Source organism: Lupinus angustifolius, chromosome LG13 (genome assembly GCF_001865875.1).
Source record: "Lupinus angustifolius cultivar Tanjil chromosome LG13, LupAngTanjil_v1.0, whole genome shotgun sequence".
In the NCBI taxonomy this organism is placed as follows: domain Eukaryota; kingdom Viridiplantae; phylum Streptophyta; class Magnoliopsida; order Fabales; family Fabaceae; genus Lupinus; species Lupinus angustifolius.
Genome location: NC_032021.1, coordinates 2706491 through 2721242, shown reverse-complemented (window position 1 = coordinate 2721242; position 14752 = coordinate 2706491). Strand labels below are relative to the sequence as shown.

Here is a 14752-nt window from a genome sequence, read left to right as displayed (position 1 = left end):
ACTCAACTCACAAATAAACCTTTTAGAAATCTAGCAAGATAGCAACCTTACAAATGTGTCACTTTTTCTCTAGATTAATGGTGAACTACTTCTGACTCAAAATACATCTAAGAAACAAGAATACATCATACTTTCATGTATTTACTTATTGCAAATATGTTTAGTACAAGATTCATTGCATTCCTATTTTACATTGGCATATAAGCCTATATGTGGATAAAACTTTCATGAATGACTAGGCCAAGAATTATTGCTATCATCTTGATCATCAAGGACAAGTTTAACTCCATGATTCTTTAGAGCATTCACAATAGCCCAAACCTTAGTTTGATTCTTAAATCCTTTCTTCTCTATCTCCTTTGCTACATTTACATGTATACCTCTTCCTTGTCCCTCGTTAAGCCCGTCTACTTTAAGCCGCATTGCCAATACCTCCCCAACAATGGTAGCTGCCTTCGCATTGCAGGAACGGCCGCACTCAAGTGACTTTTTAATGGATTGTTCTACAGAGGACGAAGTTGCTACGATTCGCCCATTGTTCCTATCTACCACATTTGCAGTAATATACTTCAACGATATGAACAATCTCAGCACATACCGCTTCGTGAGTGTCATTCTTCGATTATCTAATAGTCGATGAACAATCAAGCATACAAATTAAGTTCAAGCAAACTGAAATGAATGACTAGGCAATGCTATATGTAATAAAAGAATAAGAATGATAGAGAAGTTAAGTGTGAATTCGCTATAGAAGAAAACTTATATGCATAACAAAATGGTTCCGAAAATCCCACAGGAAGGAAGCATAACAACATTGTCACACCAGAAATGAAATCATCCAATAAGGGAATGAGTGAGGGAACAAAATATATGGATCAACCTTGACGGAATTTGGACTCGTATGTCAATGCGACCTAGCTTATGAACATTTTTCCATTGACAGAAACTGAAGCAGCCCATGATAATGTTTAAACAACAAAACCAGTAATAACTTGAAGCCTTAAGTACCAAGACATATGAAGGTATCATGAAATGCCTCCAAATTGCATAAAGATATAAGGAACCGTTAATTGAAGTAATCACTAGCAGCTCACAATTCCAAAGGCAATGAATTGAAGTAAATAAATTGATTTATAAAGCATATATGTCATTGAAGCATTTCATCAAACACAACATGAGCAACTAAGTTGTCCTGTCCTCAACCCACCAAAGGAAAATATAAAATATAAAATAATACTAGACATAGCATGCCATAAATTAATAAAGTAAACAAATAATCACAACCAGTGATTTGAAAATGAAAAGTATGCAATGATCAATAAAAGAGAAATGGGAATTAATTACCTGAGAATTTAAGAAGAGGAGTGATTACAGCAAAGAACCACATCAATCTGTGTACATAATAAAGCCCTATTCAAGAAAGGCCAAACCCATGATTTGGGCCTCATTCACTTTCCAGAGATATTTGGGTCAGTAACACTGTAACAATCACAACAACAACAACAACAAAACTTATTCATCATTTTCTTCTTCATGATTCATAATTTTCTTATGCTTTATTACTACGCCTTTTGTACATATATTATAATATAATTAAACAAGGTGAAGAGTAAGAATGTATAATTCGTATGGTGTTCCAATTTTATCAGTTTGCAATTTTTTTAAGTCATTCATATAATATTCATGGCTTGTATTGGTCTTTTCGGTTCCATTCATGGTTTATGGTGGGGTTAGCCTAGAAAATTTGAAACTTTGGATTATAATATGATTTATGGTTTATGGTGGCTTATAATATTCAAGACATGCAGGAAATGTTTGTCTAGCCTAGAAAGTTTGAAACTTTGGCTCTTGATTTGAGAGCACTAGCTAAGTATACTCAAGGCTTCAATGGTGGTGATATAACAGATATGCCAGTGAGTTTTCAAATATGCTATAAGAGAAAACATAGAAAATGTATTATTTTGATTTGGTTAGTAGCTTGGAATTTCATAGTTTTTTTGTGCTTTTGAAGATGCAGCCTCTATGATGCCTTTATATATTTGCCTATGATGTCATTTCTGATTTAATCAGTGGTAGAGATTTGTCCTGGAGCATGCATACAATAAACGTGCTTGAAAAAATTGCAAGAATTTATCAACATTAGTTTGATTAAGGTGTCAATGCCTAGATGACAAGTATCTCTGGTAAAAGTGTGAATAAATTGATTTGGGATGGAGGAACACTGCCAAGTTGCTTCCTATTTTTTTTGAGAAGTGCTTCTTAATTTAGATTTCGCCGTTCAATGTACCAGGTCTATGTGTTTCTTATGACCAAGTTTGGCCTTATTTGTTTGTCTGGTTTCTTTCAGGGTATAGAACCCTGAGGCCATGGATGAAGACATCAGTGATCATGCATAGATCAAGGTTGCTCATTTTGAAGAGTCAATGAAGTATGCATATAGGAATGTTAGTGATTCTGATATACGCAAATACTAGGCATTTGCTCAGACTCTACAACAGTCGAGGTGGTTTCGCACTGAATTTAGTTTTCCAGAGACTGGAGGTAGGACCATTGGATCTGATCACATTGCAACTTCTGCTGGCGTGGTTGATGAAGATGATCTGTATAGTTAGGTACTTAAGTTTTTTAGTTTTTATTAAAAGATGCATTTTCAGTCACATTTTCATCTCAAAGGGTTAACTGCTAAGCCTGTTACATATTTTGCTTTTATATACTAAACGAAACCTTACCGGCTTAACTTAAAAATTCAGATATATAGTGTTCTTGAGATGGATAAATTTCTGATTTTGTTAGGAAAAAAATTGAGCACGATGTCGTAGGGTTGCTATCAAACCCTGGAAGTCAGTTCCTTATAAGGTATTTAATTAGTAAAGCAACTTAATATAAGGGATTACTAGACCTTGAATTAGTAATGAAAACATTTTTTTGGATGTTGATTATACTTGGTGGACTTCAAATGCTTACTAAGAATCAGCTACTGATAAAATGCTTCACAATCACAAGTACAACTAATCAGGGTTTTTGTTCCCATAAAGAAAACTAGGGGACTAAAGCAACTCTCCTTAACACGAGTTTGCATCTTTGCTCCTTTCGCCAGACCATTTGTACCGTGGTTGATGAACTCGGTATTGTTGGCATGGACAGATGTTGAAGATAATTGCAGATGCTTTGCTCTATTAAAGGAGACACTGCTTAAGTTAATATAAGTTTCTAAAATTAGTCTGTTTTTCATGTTCTTCTAATTGTGTTTAGCAAGTTCCCGGAGGAAGCCACAAGGTTCTAAGTGAAACTTAGACAATGTAGCCTCATTTAATATACTGCTCTGGATGTTTTGTTTTGTTTTACAGGGAAAAGTTTTGGGTTACCCGAACACTAACAGGAAAAGGAAAATGACATCTTCATCGTACTCATGCACATCGCTCAAAATTGTGATAGATAATATATAAATCAGAATAAGCAAAGCAAAAAAAATACAATTTTATCATCTTACAACTATCATGATATGGAAAAGTCATGAAACATGTCAATCCTCTTCCATTCAATAAGGCATCTTCAAGGTTTCTGTGAACGCATTCCCGAACACCCACTAGAGCCTAACGTGTCATAGTTCGCAAATCTGCTTGGAGCTGAGTTATGCCTATACCCTTTTGGCAAGCAATTCTTGAATTGTCTTCCTTGGATGAACTTTTGTTTATGATCCACATTTGTCTTCATAAAAGTTTCAGCTTCAGATAAAATAAGTGGCCTTGTAACTGTGCTAGGAGCACTACGAGGAATGATCCTTGCAGCCATGGTAATGTCAAGAGAATATAGTGAAAGGATAAGGTAAAGGGACATAAGGGAGATATGTGTAGTAGACATTATAATAATCTCTTAGATTTCAGTATGTGAAATGAGAAGGTTAGAAGGTTATATATATATATATATATGCTAGATTGTTATGAAGGGGTTGAAACTAAGTGCCTTAAATAGGCTCTTGAATATTGCTGATAAATGCATATGTGCACATTTCATTGGGTAGTAGTACACCTTAACTTTGGGGTTGTGATGGTAGAGAGTTGGAAGGGTTGGTGTTCTTTTCATATGTGCAGCAAGTGTGGATGCTCATGAGTTTATGTTATTTCATTCTATCAAATTATTTCTATTGTTTGCCCCCAAATGCAAGTAATATCTTTCTGCATATGACTCAAATAATCTTTCTAAGCAGTGTTTTAAATTCAAAGGAATTTTTTTACATTAGCATCTCACATGGAAATGTGACTTGTACATGTTTGATAGAGGATTATAAAAAACAATAAACAGAAACAAATTCTCCCTAAAAATTACTTACAAATATAGGGGAAAGAAACATGTATCATATCATTATTTATGACAATCACTATGGTATTTACCTCACATTAAATTTGCTGGTAACCTACATAAACGTGATAAAAACAAGCCTCATCAAACTTCATTTGTGGTGGTAGCTTTGCCCCCATCCATAAATTGTGAAAAAGCTTCTCTTAATAACAATATATCCCACCCATAAAGATGCCATTTAATACTTCATTATTTATTGAAGGCCAATACTTTAAGTGATAATAAATAATATGACATTTATTTAGTAGATGATTCAACTACAATCCAATCTGTATAATAAGTTGTGAGTTTGTAAGGGAATTAAAAGAACATCAACCCCATCTTTTTTTCTGCCTTCAATTGCCATTTCAAAGGGTTGGACCACACTGTGACCGAGAGCCTCCAACCAGGGATTTAATTGTTACATGGGTATGGGAAGAGTGAAGAATCACAAGTGAAACACCACGTCTTGAACCAAAACCTTAAGGCATTAGTTTCATGGGAACTTCCTTCTTATAAACCCAGTAGCCAAAATTAGGGTGTGACAACCTAGTCTCTTTGTGGATGTAATATTGTTTAGTAGTGAATACACTAAAAGGAGAATTTCAGACCTTGGTGTTTGGAGTTAATTAAAAAATAAACCTAAAAACTTGTCTAAGTAGTTCAAATATATAAGAAATTGAGAAATACTTTCATCATTCAAAATGATATTGTCTCCTAAAAACCCAACACAAAGTTTCTCCATTGTGTTCATGGGAGCATTGGCTATGATTGACATGAAATTTAAAAGTTATGTTTTCTGTATGAAGTTATTTTATGTAAACAAAGATATTAAATAAGACAAAAACAAATATACTATTTTTTCTATATTTAACATGTGTTATATGGATGGGGAACATCTGTCCCATTTGGTGTCCCCATCCAATCAAATTTTTTTATTTAATTAAAAATAAAATTTATAATAACATAAATTAATATGTGTACACTATTCTATGAAAATGCTTGGTACACATCGACATGAATTTCTTGGACAAAGGATCCTTGTCCGTGTTATATAGGAAACAAACATGAAAAAATATAAATAGAACAGAACATAGATATTTTAGAGCAAGACAAGGGGTTGTATTCTTATTTTTTTTACCTTCGTTCTTAAATAAGCACAATTCTTTGTTGTTATTAAACAAGGGAAAGAGAGGAGAAAGATAGATGTTGTAGGGAAAATGTAGATGTTGTGGATCTAAATAAGAATAAGAACAATGTTTATTATTATAAGGAAAAAGTAGATATTATTCTTATTTCATGGGAAGTTGTAATAAATTATAAAATAATATGTGAGATCTAAATAAGAATAAAAATGTTGTTTATGATTGTGGTTGCTCTTAATTTGAGTGGTATAGTATGGAAATCCAAATATTAACACAGGCTACAGCTTGTATTGACACTAACAAATAGCCATAGCTAGAAAAGGAATATAATTAAGATCAGCCGGAAATAATTACTATAGGTTGTTGAACAACTCCTAGTAAAAAAATCTTTACCACATAGGTTGTTGAACAACTCATAGTAAAAGGTTACAAATGTGTAAATTTTACCATTCATGGTTTTGGTTCTCAAATTCAATAAATTTATCCACCATGAAAATGAGTAGGAAAGTTTGGCTATTTGTGTATTTCAGTTAGATGAGTATGAAATGCCTCTAACCCATTTATTTGTTTAGGTATTGGCTGCAGCTACAGTAATGGGTCTATTATTGACATTTATTTGTTTAGGTATGAATAAATAAATATGTATATCAAATTACTATACTAAATCTTTTTTCATTACTACTCTCCTTTTCCTCATATAACTCATTATATTTTGCCACAAACAATAATAAATTTCTAACTTGAAAACCAAACAGTGAAGGGATAATGGGACAGAGAGAGTGGACAGAACAAGACACAGTTATCTGAATGATGTTGTTGTGCAGAACCACCCTACATCACTTCCCTGCTTCTCTCAGAGTAATATATTTTCTTATTATTATTGTTTTCATGAATAAAGAGCAATGAAATAGTTAGTTTCATGTGAGTGAATCATCAATGTATCTTTGTTATAGTTGCTGATTGATATGGTAACTGAATCTTCATAAATCTGGTAGTTAATTCTGGTGTGGGGTGAAAGGGTATTTTTTATTTATGGATAACTACTTCATATATATCAAGTGTGGCTTTTATATTTGGTGGTTCATCTGCCAATTCATTGTCACAACATTTCTAGCTATCTCACTTGTTAAAGGTAGATTATTATTATTGTATGATTTGATGATGGTGCCATTTCTCTAAGTAGTTCGTGTAATTTCAACTCAAACTTATAACTCTAGTATTGTATCAATGTGATGTTGTACTGCAAATTATTGAACATAATCCATTGTTTTTAGTGCCTTTGTGATTCTTTCCATTTTGGTTAGTTCTTTTTTTATTAAGTCAATGTTCAATTATGGATATGCTTCCAGGTTCCAGCTTAATCTCTTACTGGCACTCACTTTTTTGTTACAACAAAGTTAAATGAGACAGTCCTAGTTTGCTGGATGGATAAACACATCAGTTAAAAGGTACACTCTTTACATCGGTACTAGTTTATTAAATATAAATGATGAATAATACAATGACAGTATATAAAACTCATACACCATCAACGTATACTTATTTTCTCTTGTTAAAATAGTAATGAAGGGCTAAGTTTCACAATGACAAAATTATTGTGCAACATTTGTGTAGAGCAATAGCATGATAAGATAATATAGTTTCCCTTCGTACCCTCACGCCTCGAACACTACTATCATTATCATCATTGTTCATATTATTATGTCAAACTCTTTATCCTATCATGTTTTTATCGTATACCAACCATCAAATGAGCCCTTAATGTTTTTATAAAAGAATACCAGCCCTTAATGTTTTAATAAAAGATACTTCACTCATCTAATTCTAAAAGGTACACATTAAGGGTTCCATAATGTTGTTCAAGATGCTTAATATATGGTGGTTGGATTTTTTGAAAGTGAAAGAAGATGCTTTGTCCTTTGAAGAGAAGGGTTCAGGCCAGGATTATCAAAGGCTTGAAGTGGTAGATGACTTTGATCTAATGAGATTGGAATTTTCTCTTAGACATCAGTGTAGTATTATTCTTAAGCAAAAATGGTTAAGCCTGTGGACCACAATACCCATTTTTTATACTCTTAACTTTTTTCTCCATCCGCATAAATTCATTCTATATTAGGATTCACTTACGTAGTAAGCTTCGTTTTTAAACATATATGTTCATTATTATGAATACATGCATGGTCGTATTTAAAAACCTATAGTTCAATATAAAAAGATTGAGTGAGTTGCTATAAGCAAATAAAAACTCAATGAAGAACCAAATATATGAACGTGTGAGGTAGAATTCACACATCATGCGTCTGCCAAATCAATGGATAACTAATATTACCTTGTTTAGAAAAAAGAATTGAATCTTGATTTGATACTCAAAAAATAGATTCAGAGTAAGATTTATTAGAGGATATTAAGAAAGATTCTGCAGGACTTGCTATATCCATGTAAGAAACCAATTCCGTAGCCAGAAAATGGACCAAAACTTGGAATACAAAAACCCAACTGCACCAACCCCTAACATCATCCCTATGTAGAGTATAAAACAACATAAATGAAATGAAAAAAAAGAACTCACATTTCCAAGACAAAACCATAACAAGGAACAAGAGTACAGGATCTTGCAGCATACAAATCCGATTCTGCCAATTCCATCCTATGTACATCATTAGAAAATGTCACAGAACATTAACTGATCCGACATATTTGAACGTTTCCATCTTAGAACCATGAAGCAACTATAGTAAAAAAGGATGAAAATTTTGGAAGCTTTAGTATTCACATTGGCTAAAAAATGAAAAAAGGGTTGGTTGTTTAAGACTCAAGATTAAAGCACAGTGTGCTATCTTTGAGGTGCACCAGAAAGAATGGGATCATTGATTGCTGAACTATGCCTTCCCAAGGCAGGAATGCTAAGAGAGCGTTTTCTTAACTTGTATTTATCAGCTGGTGGAAGTTTCCTTTCACTCTTTTCCACAATCATAGGAGAATAACAGAACTGGGTTTCTTGCACCAGTGCTGCCATTGGCTCGCTTCTGCTTCTAAGGAATCGATCAAGGTTCTGACTATACATATTGTCATGCATTTTAGATCGTAGTTCCTCAGCAACTGCAGAAAGCTTACTCTTAAACTCTTCATCTGACCAATACCCATTTTCCTGCACATCTTCCATTGCAAGATCATCGTATTCTTCATCAGACTTGGTAGATTCCTCATCAACTGACCCTACCTGTAAAGCAATGAAAAATGTTTAAAATGACCCAAAATGAACTTTTTCCCATGGCAAATTTCATCACTAAGTTTACCTCATCATGGACATGTTTGTCATCATCGTCACTGAAATCCTCATCACTGCCCAACTCTTCTAAAGGGTCATCAAGCTCTTCATCACTACCATGGACTGAGACATCTTCCTTGACCTTTAAAACATACCCCCAAAAAATAAATAAATCAGCAAATGACAGAAGTTTTCATATTTTTTACCCATCTCTTCATCACTGCCAGGCACTGAGCTTAAAAGAAATCATCAATGACATTAACAAGCCATTAATTTTCATGTTGAAAAGAAATAAGTAACAAAAAATGATTAGGCTTACCTCCTTCGCAGGGCCATCTGATAGTCTTGGTGAGCTACAGCAAGAGGATAGATATCTACTACCAGTATCAGTCCAATCAGCTCTAGACTCGTCAACACTTCCAGCACGGCTAGTGCCACCATCACTGGGCCAAGCACTGATCCCATAATAACCGAACTGGAGATTTACAGGTTCTGACTTACCAATCTGTAAGGGGCCATACATTGGACATCCAATTCCATTACCCAATCCGTTGCCAAATGTAGGCTTTCCGTTACTATCAACAGGCCAAGCCTTTGCCACGGACCCATCATTATTAACAAGAGCCATCAGATTCCTTGAAGAATCTTTTCTCCGAATCAATTGAAACATTCCTTTTGAACTCAAAGAATTAGCTGCACATTGATTTCTATATTCCTCATATACAACTGTTGCAATATTTCTAGCAGGATCATATAAGTGTTCCCCAACTTCACGCCTACGAAGACAGCTGAAGACAGTTGCATGGATGGCTGCTACACTCTTATCAACATTTGTATTGTTTATTTTGGGAACTAAATGCTTTTCAGCACGCTTACAGAGATAATCCTGGATTGTTCTGATGTTTCGAATATACTTTACATACTTATTTTTAGCTGGGTCCAGGGTCATATACTTAGCACGTACGGCAAACCTTTCCATGTGCTTGTCCTCATTTGCAATGTATATCATGAATGGTATAATCGATGTATGTTTCTTCATGAGCCCCATCTGCATGAGTATTCAAGCTTTCATTGCTATCAAATTATGAAGATATAGTAACACAAATTGACACTATAGAAAAATGTAATATCAAAGGACACACTAACGAAAATCTGACTTACAACAAAGTTGAGGCTCAAGTGAACACCCTCAACAACAACAGACTCTTTTCGTTCTTCCCAGGCAGTGATTAACCTATCAAGACTGTCAATCACCATCTCACTCTGTGCCTTATATCCTTCGACAGCCATTTGTTTTGGACTTATTAGTTGAGTAGTGCCACAGCTTGTCTCTGGTGTCCGTGCACCAGATCTGTTAGAATTGTGACCCTCTGTTAATTCATCCTTGGGAAGCGAATGCGACACACCAGCCAACTTTTTTGCTTTCTTTCTGACCTTTGCCTCTGCAACAGAAATAGGATCCAAGCACTCACCTGCATGGTATGTAGAAGCCCACAACAAGGGATTTTCCTTCTCATCAACAAAACTTCTCATCATGTGCCTTATAGAATCGGTTGATACCACAGTTGTGATTCCCAACCTGCTACCCTGAAGTGAAAAGATAAATGATACTCAATTTATTGAACTGTAAGTTATAAAAATTAAAAACTAAGCATTTTCAACTTTAGTACTCACATACACATCCTCGCCTTAAAATAAGTACAAACTAGAACTGTGTATTTGAATTTGCAGAAGAAACAACTACTTCCATATGTAAAGATACCAGTCATACCAGTAATGCAGACAATGTGGATTTGCCACAGCCACTGGTGCCACACAATAGCACTGTCACAGACTCCTTTCGTTCTCGGATTCTACAACCAAATAAAATGAAATAAAAAATAAGAAAAATAAAGTGTATGTTGCTCTGTAACTTCAAAAATAATCCCTTCATGATACATGTAAAATTAACAAAATTGTACTTTGTATTTCATACTAGAACAATGTAACATCATCAAGAAAAGAAGTAACAACTATGAGGGACAATTGAACATTCAGCTCATAGATTTTTGGCATGGAAAAGGAATCATAAGTGGGAGAAGAAATTATGTACAAAACAAATAACATAAAAAGAAGTGGAAATATACTTTGAAGGCAAAGTAAGAAAAGAAACAGCATATTCAAATTTACATAAGCTTTGGACAATGGTGCTGATTGCTCTATCAAGGTATACTTCACAACTTCACATGTTATTTGCTAGAAAAGACACACAGCTTGAACAAGGCAGGTATTGAAAAGAATGTAGAGTTTGATGATATTGATAGAGCAGTAAATTCAACCAAGTCAGTATACGGAATTTTACTCTCCATGATGGGCAAAAGACTAAAATGGCAAAAAGTTTACATAATTTTATTGTCTTAAGAAGTATCTGCACTTATTAACAAAGGAAACAAATATAAAGCCACAATTTAGGTCTCCATTAATTCACAAAAATTTTCATTTATCAACAACTTACATCTTTAGACATTTTCAAGATTCATATCAACTATAGCAAAATTCCTAATAAAATTTTAATGTAGTCCAGTTTCTATAAATGTACCATACAAAAAGGAATTAGAAATCTTGGATGAAAATGGGAACCATGGCAAACCATATGTAATCATATAACTCTAAGATTCTGATATATCAGCCCATATGCAGCAACAACTCCAAACAATCCTCATTTTTTATCCTTTTGTTCAGGTGTTACTATAGATCTTTTTAGTCGCATAAAGGTATAAGAAAAATGCAGTACCTGCAGGCTAGAGCCACGTCTGCTCTCTGGTTTGGACCCACATACTTGTACTCGGACAGAGCATCACAGACAATGTCGAGAAAAGTTTCTCTCGGCACGAACGCAGTTGTGCGCTTTTTGTACAACTCAAAAGGGACACTCTTACTTCTACAATCTTTCCCAGTAGGTAATTGGTTGTCTAAGTCTGCTTTACCCCTGCAAACACCAGCATAATGACCATCTTTCTTCACAAAATCTCCCTTGGGAGCATCAGGACCCAATGAAATCACATCCCTTGTTACTTCAGGCTGCAAAGTATCTGTAGAACTCTCATCCCTTGTGAGTTCAAAAACTCTTTTGCTGATCTGAAAGAAAAAGGGGGAAAAGAAAACATTCATGATATAATCTTGTACAAAAATTCCAGCCACATATGCTAATTATTATGAAGTGCAACTCTCGATCACTAGGTTATCTAGCATAAAGCAACTAATATAAGAAATTACTGAACAAAAGTCAATTAAATGATGCCATAAACTAACTACCAAAGCACCCATATATCAAATATTCATTTGAAGCATGTAAACTTTGAATACTCCTCAGACATCAACCCTTTACATTGAATGTATAGTTCACCTGCGATTACATTCCACTTCTAATGCAACCAACCCAGCGTTGACCAATATAGTATTTTATTATGTAATATAATGATTTATAGTATGTATTACATTGATTCTATACGTAGTACAAACCCCAACCATGTTCTGTCCTATAATTTTTAGGAGTAGCCAAATCTCTATGTTCATGTCAAATCATTGTCCCATGTTGTCTACAACAACTTTCCAAGCAAATTTATTTCCTCACAATCAAAATAAAGACAACCCACTGTGATCAATTCAGATGAAGGTCTAAATGAAGAATGCTGAAAAAAATATAATCAATTGTTACTGAACCATGGAAACTCATATCAAGTACATTTTCTTAATGCATCCCATTTGAATAAAATAATTTTTTTCTAAAATTTTATACGCATACTAAATCCTTTCTATTTTTGATAAGGCACCGTGAATCATTTTAATTTAGAGGCCAGGAAGCAAATGCAACATTGTCAAATAAAACAGATCAAAATGATGAGAAAGCAGAAAAACGTTCTCATAATTTTAGCTACAGAACCTAAATAAAATACACACAAGATATCCAGATCAACCACTAAAAGATTAAAAAAACATTTAAAACTCATAAAAAAAATACAAAACAAAAGCAATACTAATTTGGATGATGAATCAAAATAAACAAAAAATATGAAAACAACACATGTAATAAAATACCTTGAAAGCATGACGAGCTTTGCATCCTATAAGCTGGAGAGTGCTCTGAAGAACAGAGCGCGTGTAACGAAACGAATCCTTTCCTTTGTTATTCTCTTTCTTCTCACCATCATCCACCACTATTATGTACAATATCTTCCCTACCTCACCCATTCCCTTACCTGAACACACGCGCAGGCGCGTCAAAATAAAAAAACTAACATCTCGTCGTAAACCACGTCAAAAGACATTGTCAAAAAACATAATAAACCAAAAATGTCCAAAACAAACGTACAACACGGAAGGAAAGGTAGGACCACAATAAACAGAGAAATTGAGATAAAAATAGAGAGGAAAGAAAAACAAACCTAGCATCAACGATGATCGTTGTTATTAATGGCGAATATTAACGATGATGATAGTGAAGGTGTTAGGGTTGAAGAAACGGTGATGAAAATTTGAATGGAATGAACGGTGATGACACATTTTCATTATGAAAGAAGTGAGTCACCTGAGTTAGTTCCACGCATCTCAATCAAACACGTTCCACGGTTATATATATATTTCTCTCTCTTTCTTCTTGTTCTTCTTTTTTCTCTTCTCTTTGTTTTCTTTATATATAAGTGCTATGCCTTATGAAATGACCGATTTCGCCCCCGTGCTTTCCCTTATTTTCCATTCTCTCCGTGTTCTAAGAAGGGCCCTAAAGAATTACCAGATTCTGTTTTTTTATATATTTTTAATTTTAAGATTAAGAAAAAGTCTACACGGGATCAACGATAGTCAATAATTCCGAAAATTAATCTACTATTCCGGCAAATATTCTGTAACTTTATCATTTAGATAAGTGTTTTATGTTTTTTTATGAATTGATTAAAAAAAATCTAAATTATATGGTTATACTTATATAACTTAACAAGTTAATTTTTAATTTGTTAGTATGTATTACAATATACTTTTTTTACAACAATATATTACTTTCTATTTTGAGAGAAAAAAATTAAATGTAATATTAATTTTAAAATTAAGGAAATAAATAAATTTAATCACTTGTAATTCAATTACAGGTGACTTATAAGTAAGATTAGGACGAGTATTTTTTTGGTTTTTGCAAGAGTTTTTATTCAAAGTTAACAAGTTAATGCCATAAATTTGTTATTAAAAAAAAGTAGCAAAATTGCTTGTTTTTAACCACAAATTTTATATAAAAAGTGTATATATATTACTATTTTAATTTGATACAGGAAGTGATTTATCAATAGTATATTATCCATTGTTTATATAAATCATATTTTTATTTAACAATCCTATTATTCATGAAATGAGTAATGAATATGTAAAAGATATTTATATTTATAGCATTAATTTTGTAACAAAGAAATCCAATTTAGGAAAGGTCAATTAGTGAATATTTTTTATTGCTTATTATCCAATAAATAAAAGTTTATCACTATCCCTTGAATCTGTTAAAAAATTTTTTTTTTTGTTTTCTTAGTAAATTTTTGTTTCATGTGTATAGGCGAGTCATGAAATTGAGTTTTAAAATTATAATTTGCATATTTGAAAATACTTGTAGATCATTAGAATTCAAAATTTCAAATGGTTGATTTTCATAAAATTAAATATAATTACCTTAATTCATTCTTAACTTTTAAGAATCATCTTATAAAAGTTATGATGGTGATTGCGGTAGTTTATTTTAGATATATTATAGAATAGAGGTTGGTAGGATAATATTTTAATTTGAAGTAGTGCTTAACATTATATTACATCATATAAGATATAATTATCTATAAAATAATAATACTTTGGAGACTTTTGGTTATGGCTCATATTAAACCTCCACTCAACCAATCATCGCAAAAAAACACGTACCTATAGTTTCCGCCTGTAAAACCCGTATGGGCACAGATATTGGTTACAAGTGGGTATCCGCAAGTTTTAT

At 33.2% G+C, this 14752-nt stretch overlaps 2 protein-coding genes across 3 annotated transcripts; both read right to left on the bottom strand.

Moving 5' to 3' along the window:
• On the bottom strand, positions 40-1473 carry LOC109363407. The gene is made up of 2 exons (XM_019609661.1): positions 1345-1473; positions 40-626 (listed from the first exon to the last, which is right to left on the bottom strand). The coding sequence occupies exons 1-2, from the start codon at positions 1385-1387 to the stop codon at positions 226-228; spliced, it is 444 nt and encodes a 147-aa protein (XP_019465206.1). The 5' UTR covers positions 1388-1473; the 3' UTR covers positions 40-225.
• On the bottom strand, positions 7897-13400 carry LOC109325821 (P-loop NTPase domain-containing protein LPA1 homolog 1-like). 2 transcript variants are annotated; one of them, XM_019558399.1, is made up of 9 exons: positions 13176-13400; positions 12829-12989; positions 11743-11868; positions 11525-11697; positions 10523-10604; positions 9913-10338; positions 9071-9799; positions 8780-8893; positions 7897-8703 (listed from the first exon to the last, which is right to left on the bottom strand). In XM_019558399.1, the coding sequence occupies exons 1-9, from the start codon at positions 13180-13182 to the stop codon at positions 8317-8319; spliced, it is 2205 nt and encodes a 734-aa protein (XP_019413944.1). In that variant the 5' UTR covers positions 13183-13400; the 3' UTR covers positions 7897-8316. The 2 variants fall into 2 exon arrangements, with proteins under 2 accessions (XP_019413944.1, XP_019413943.1); XM_019558398.1 differs by having other exon boundaries at positions 11525-11868.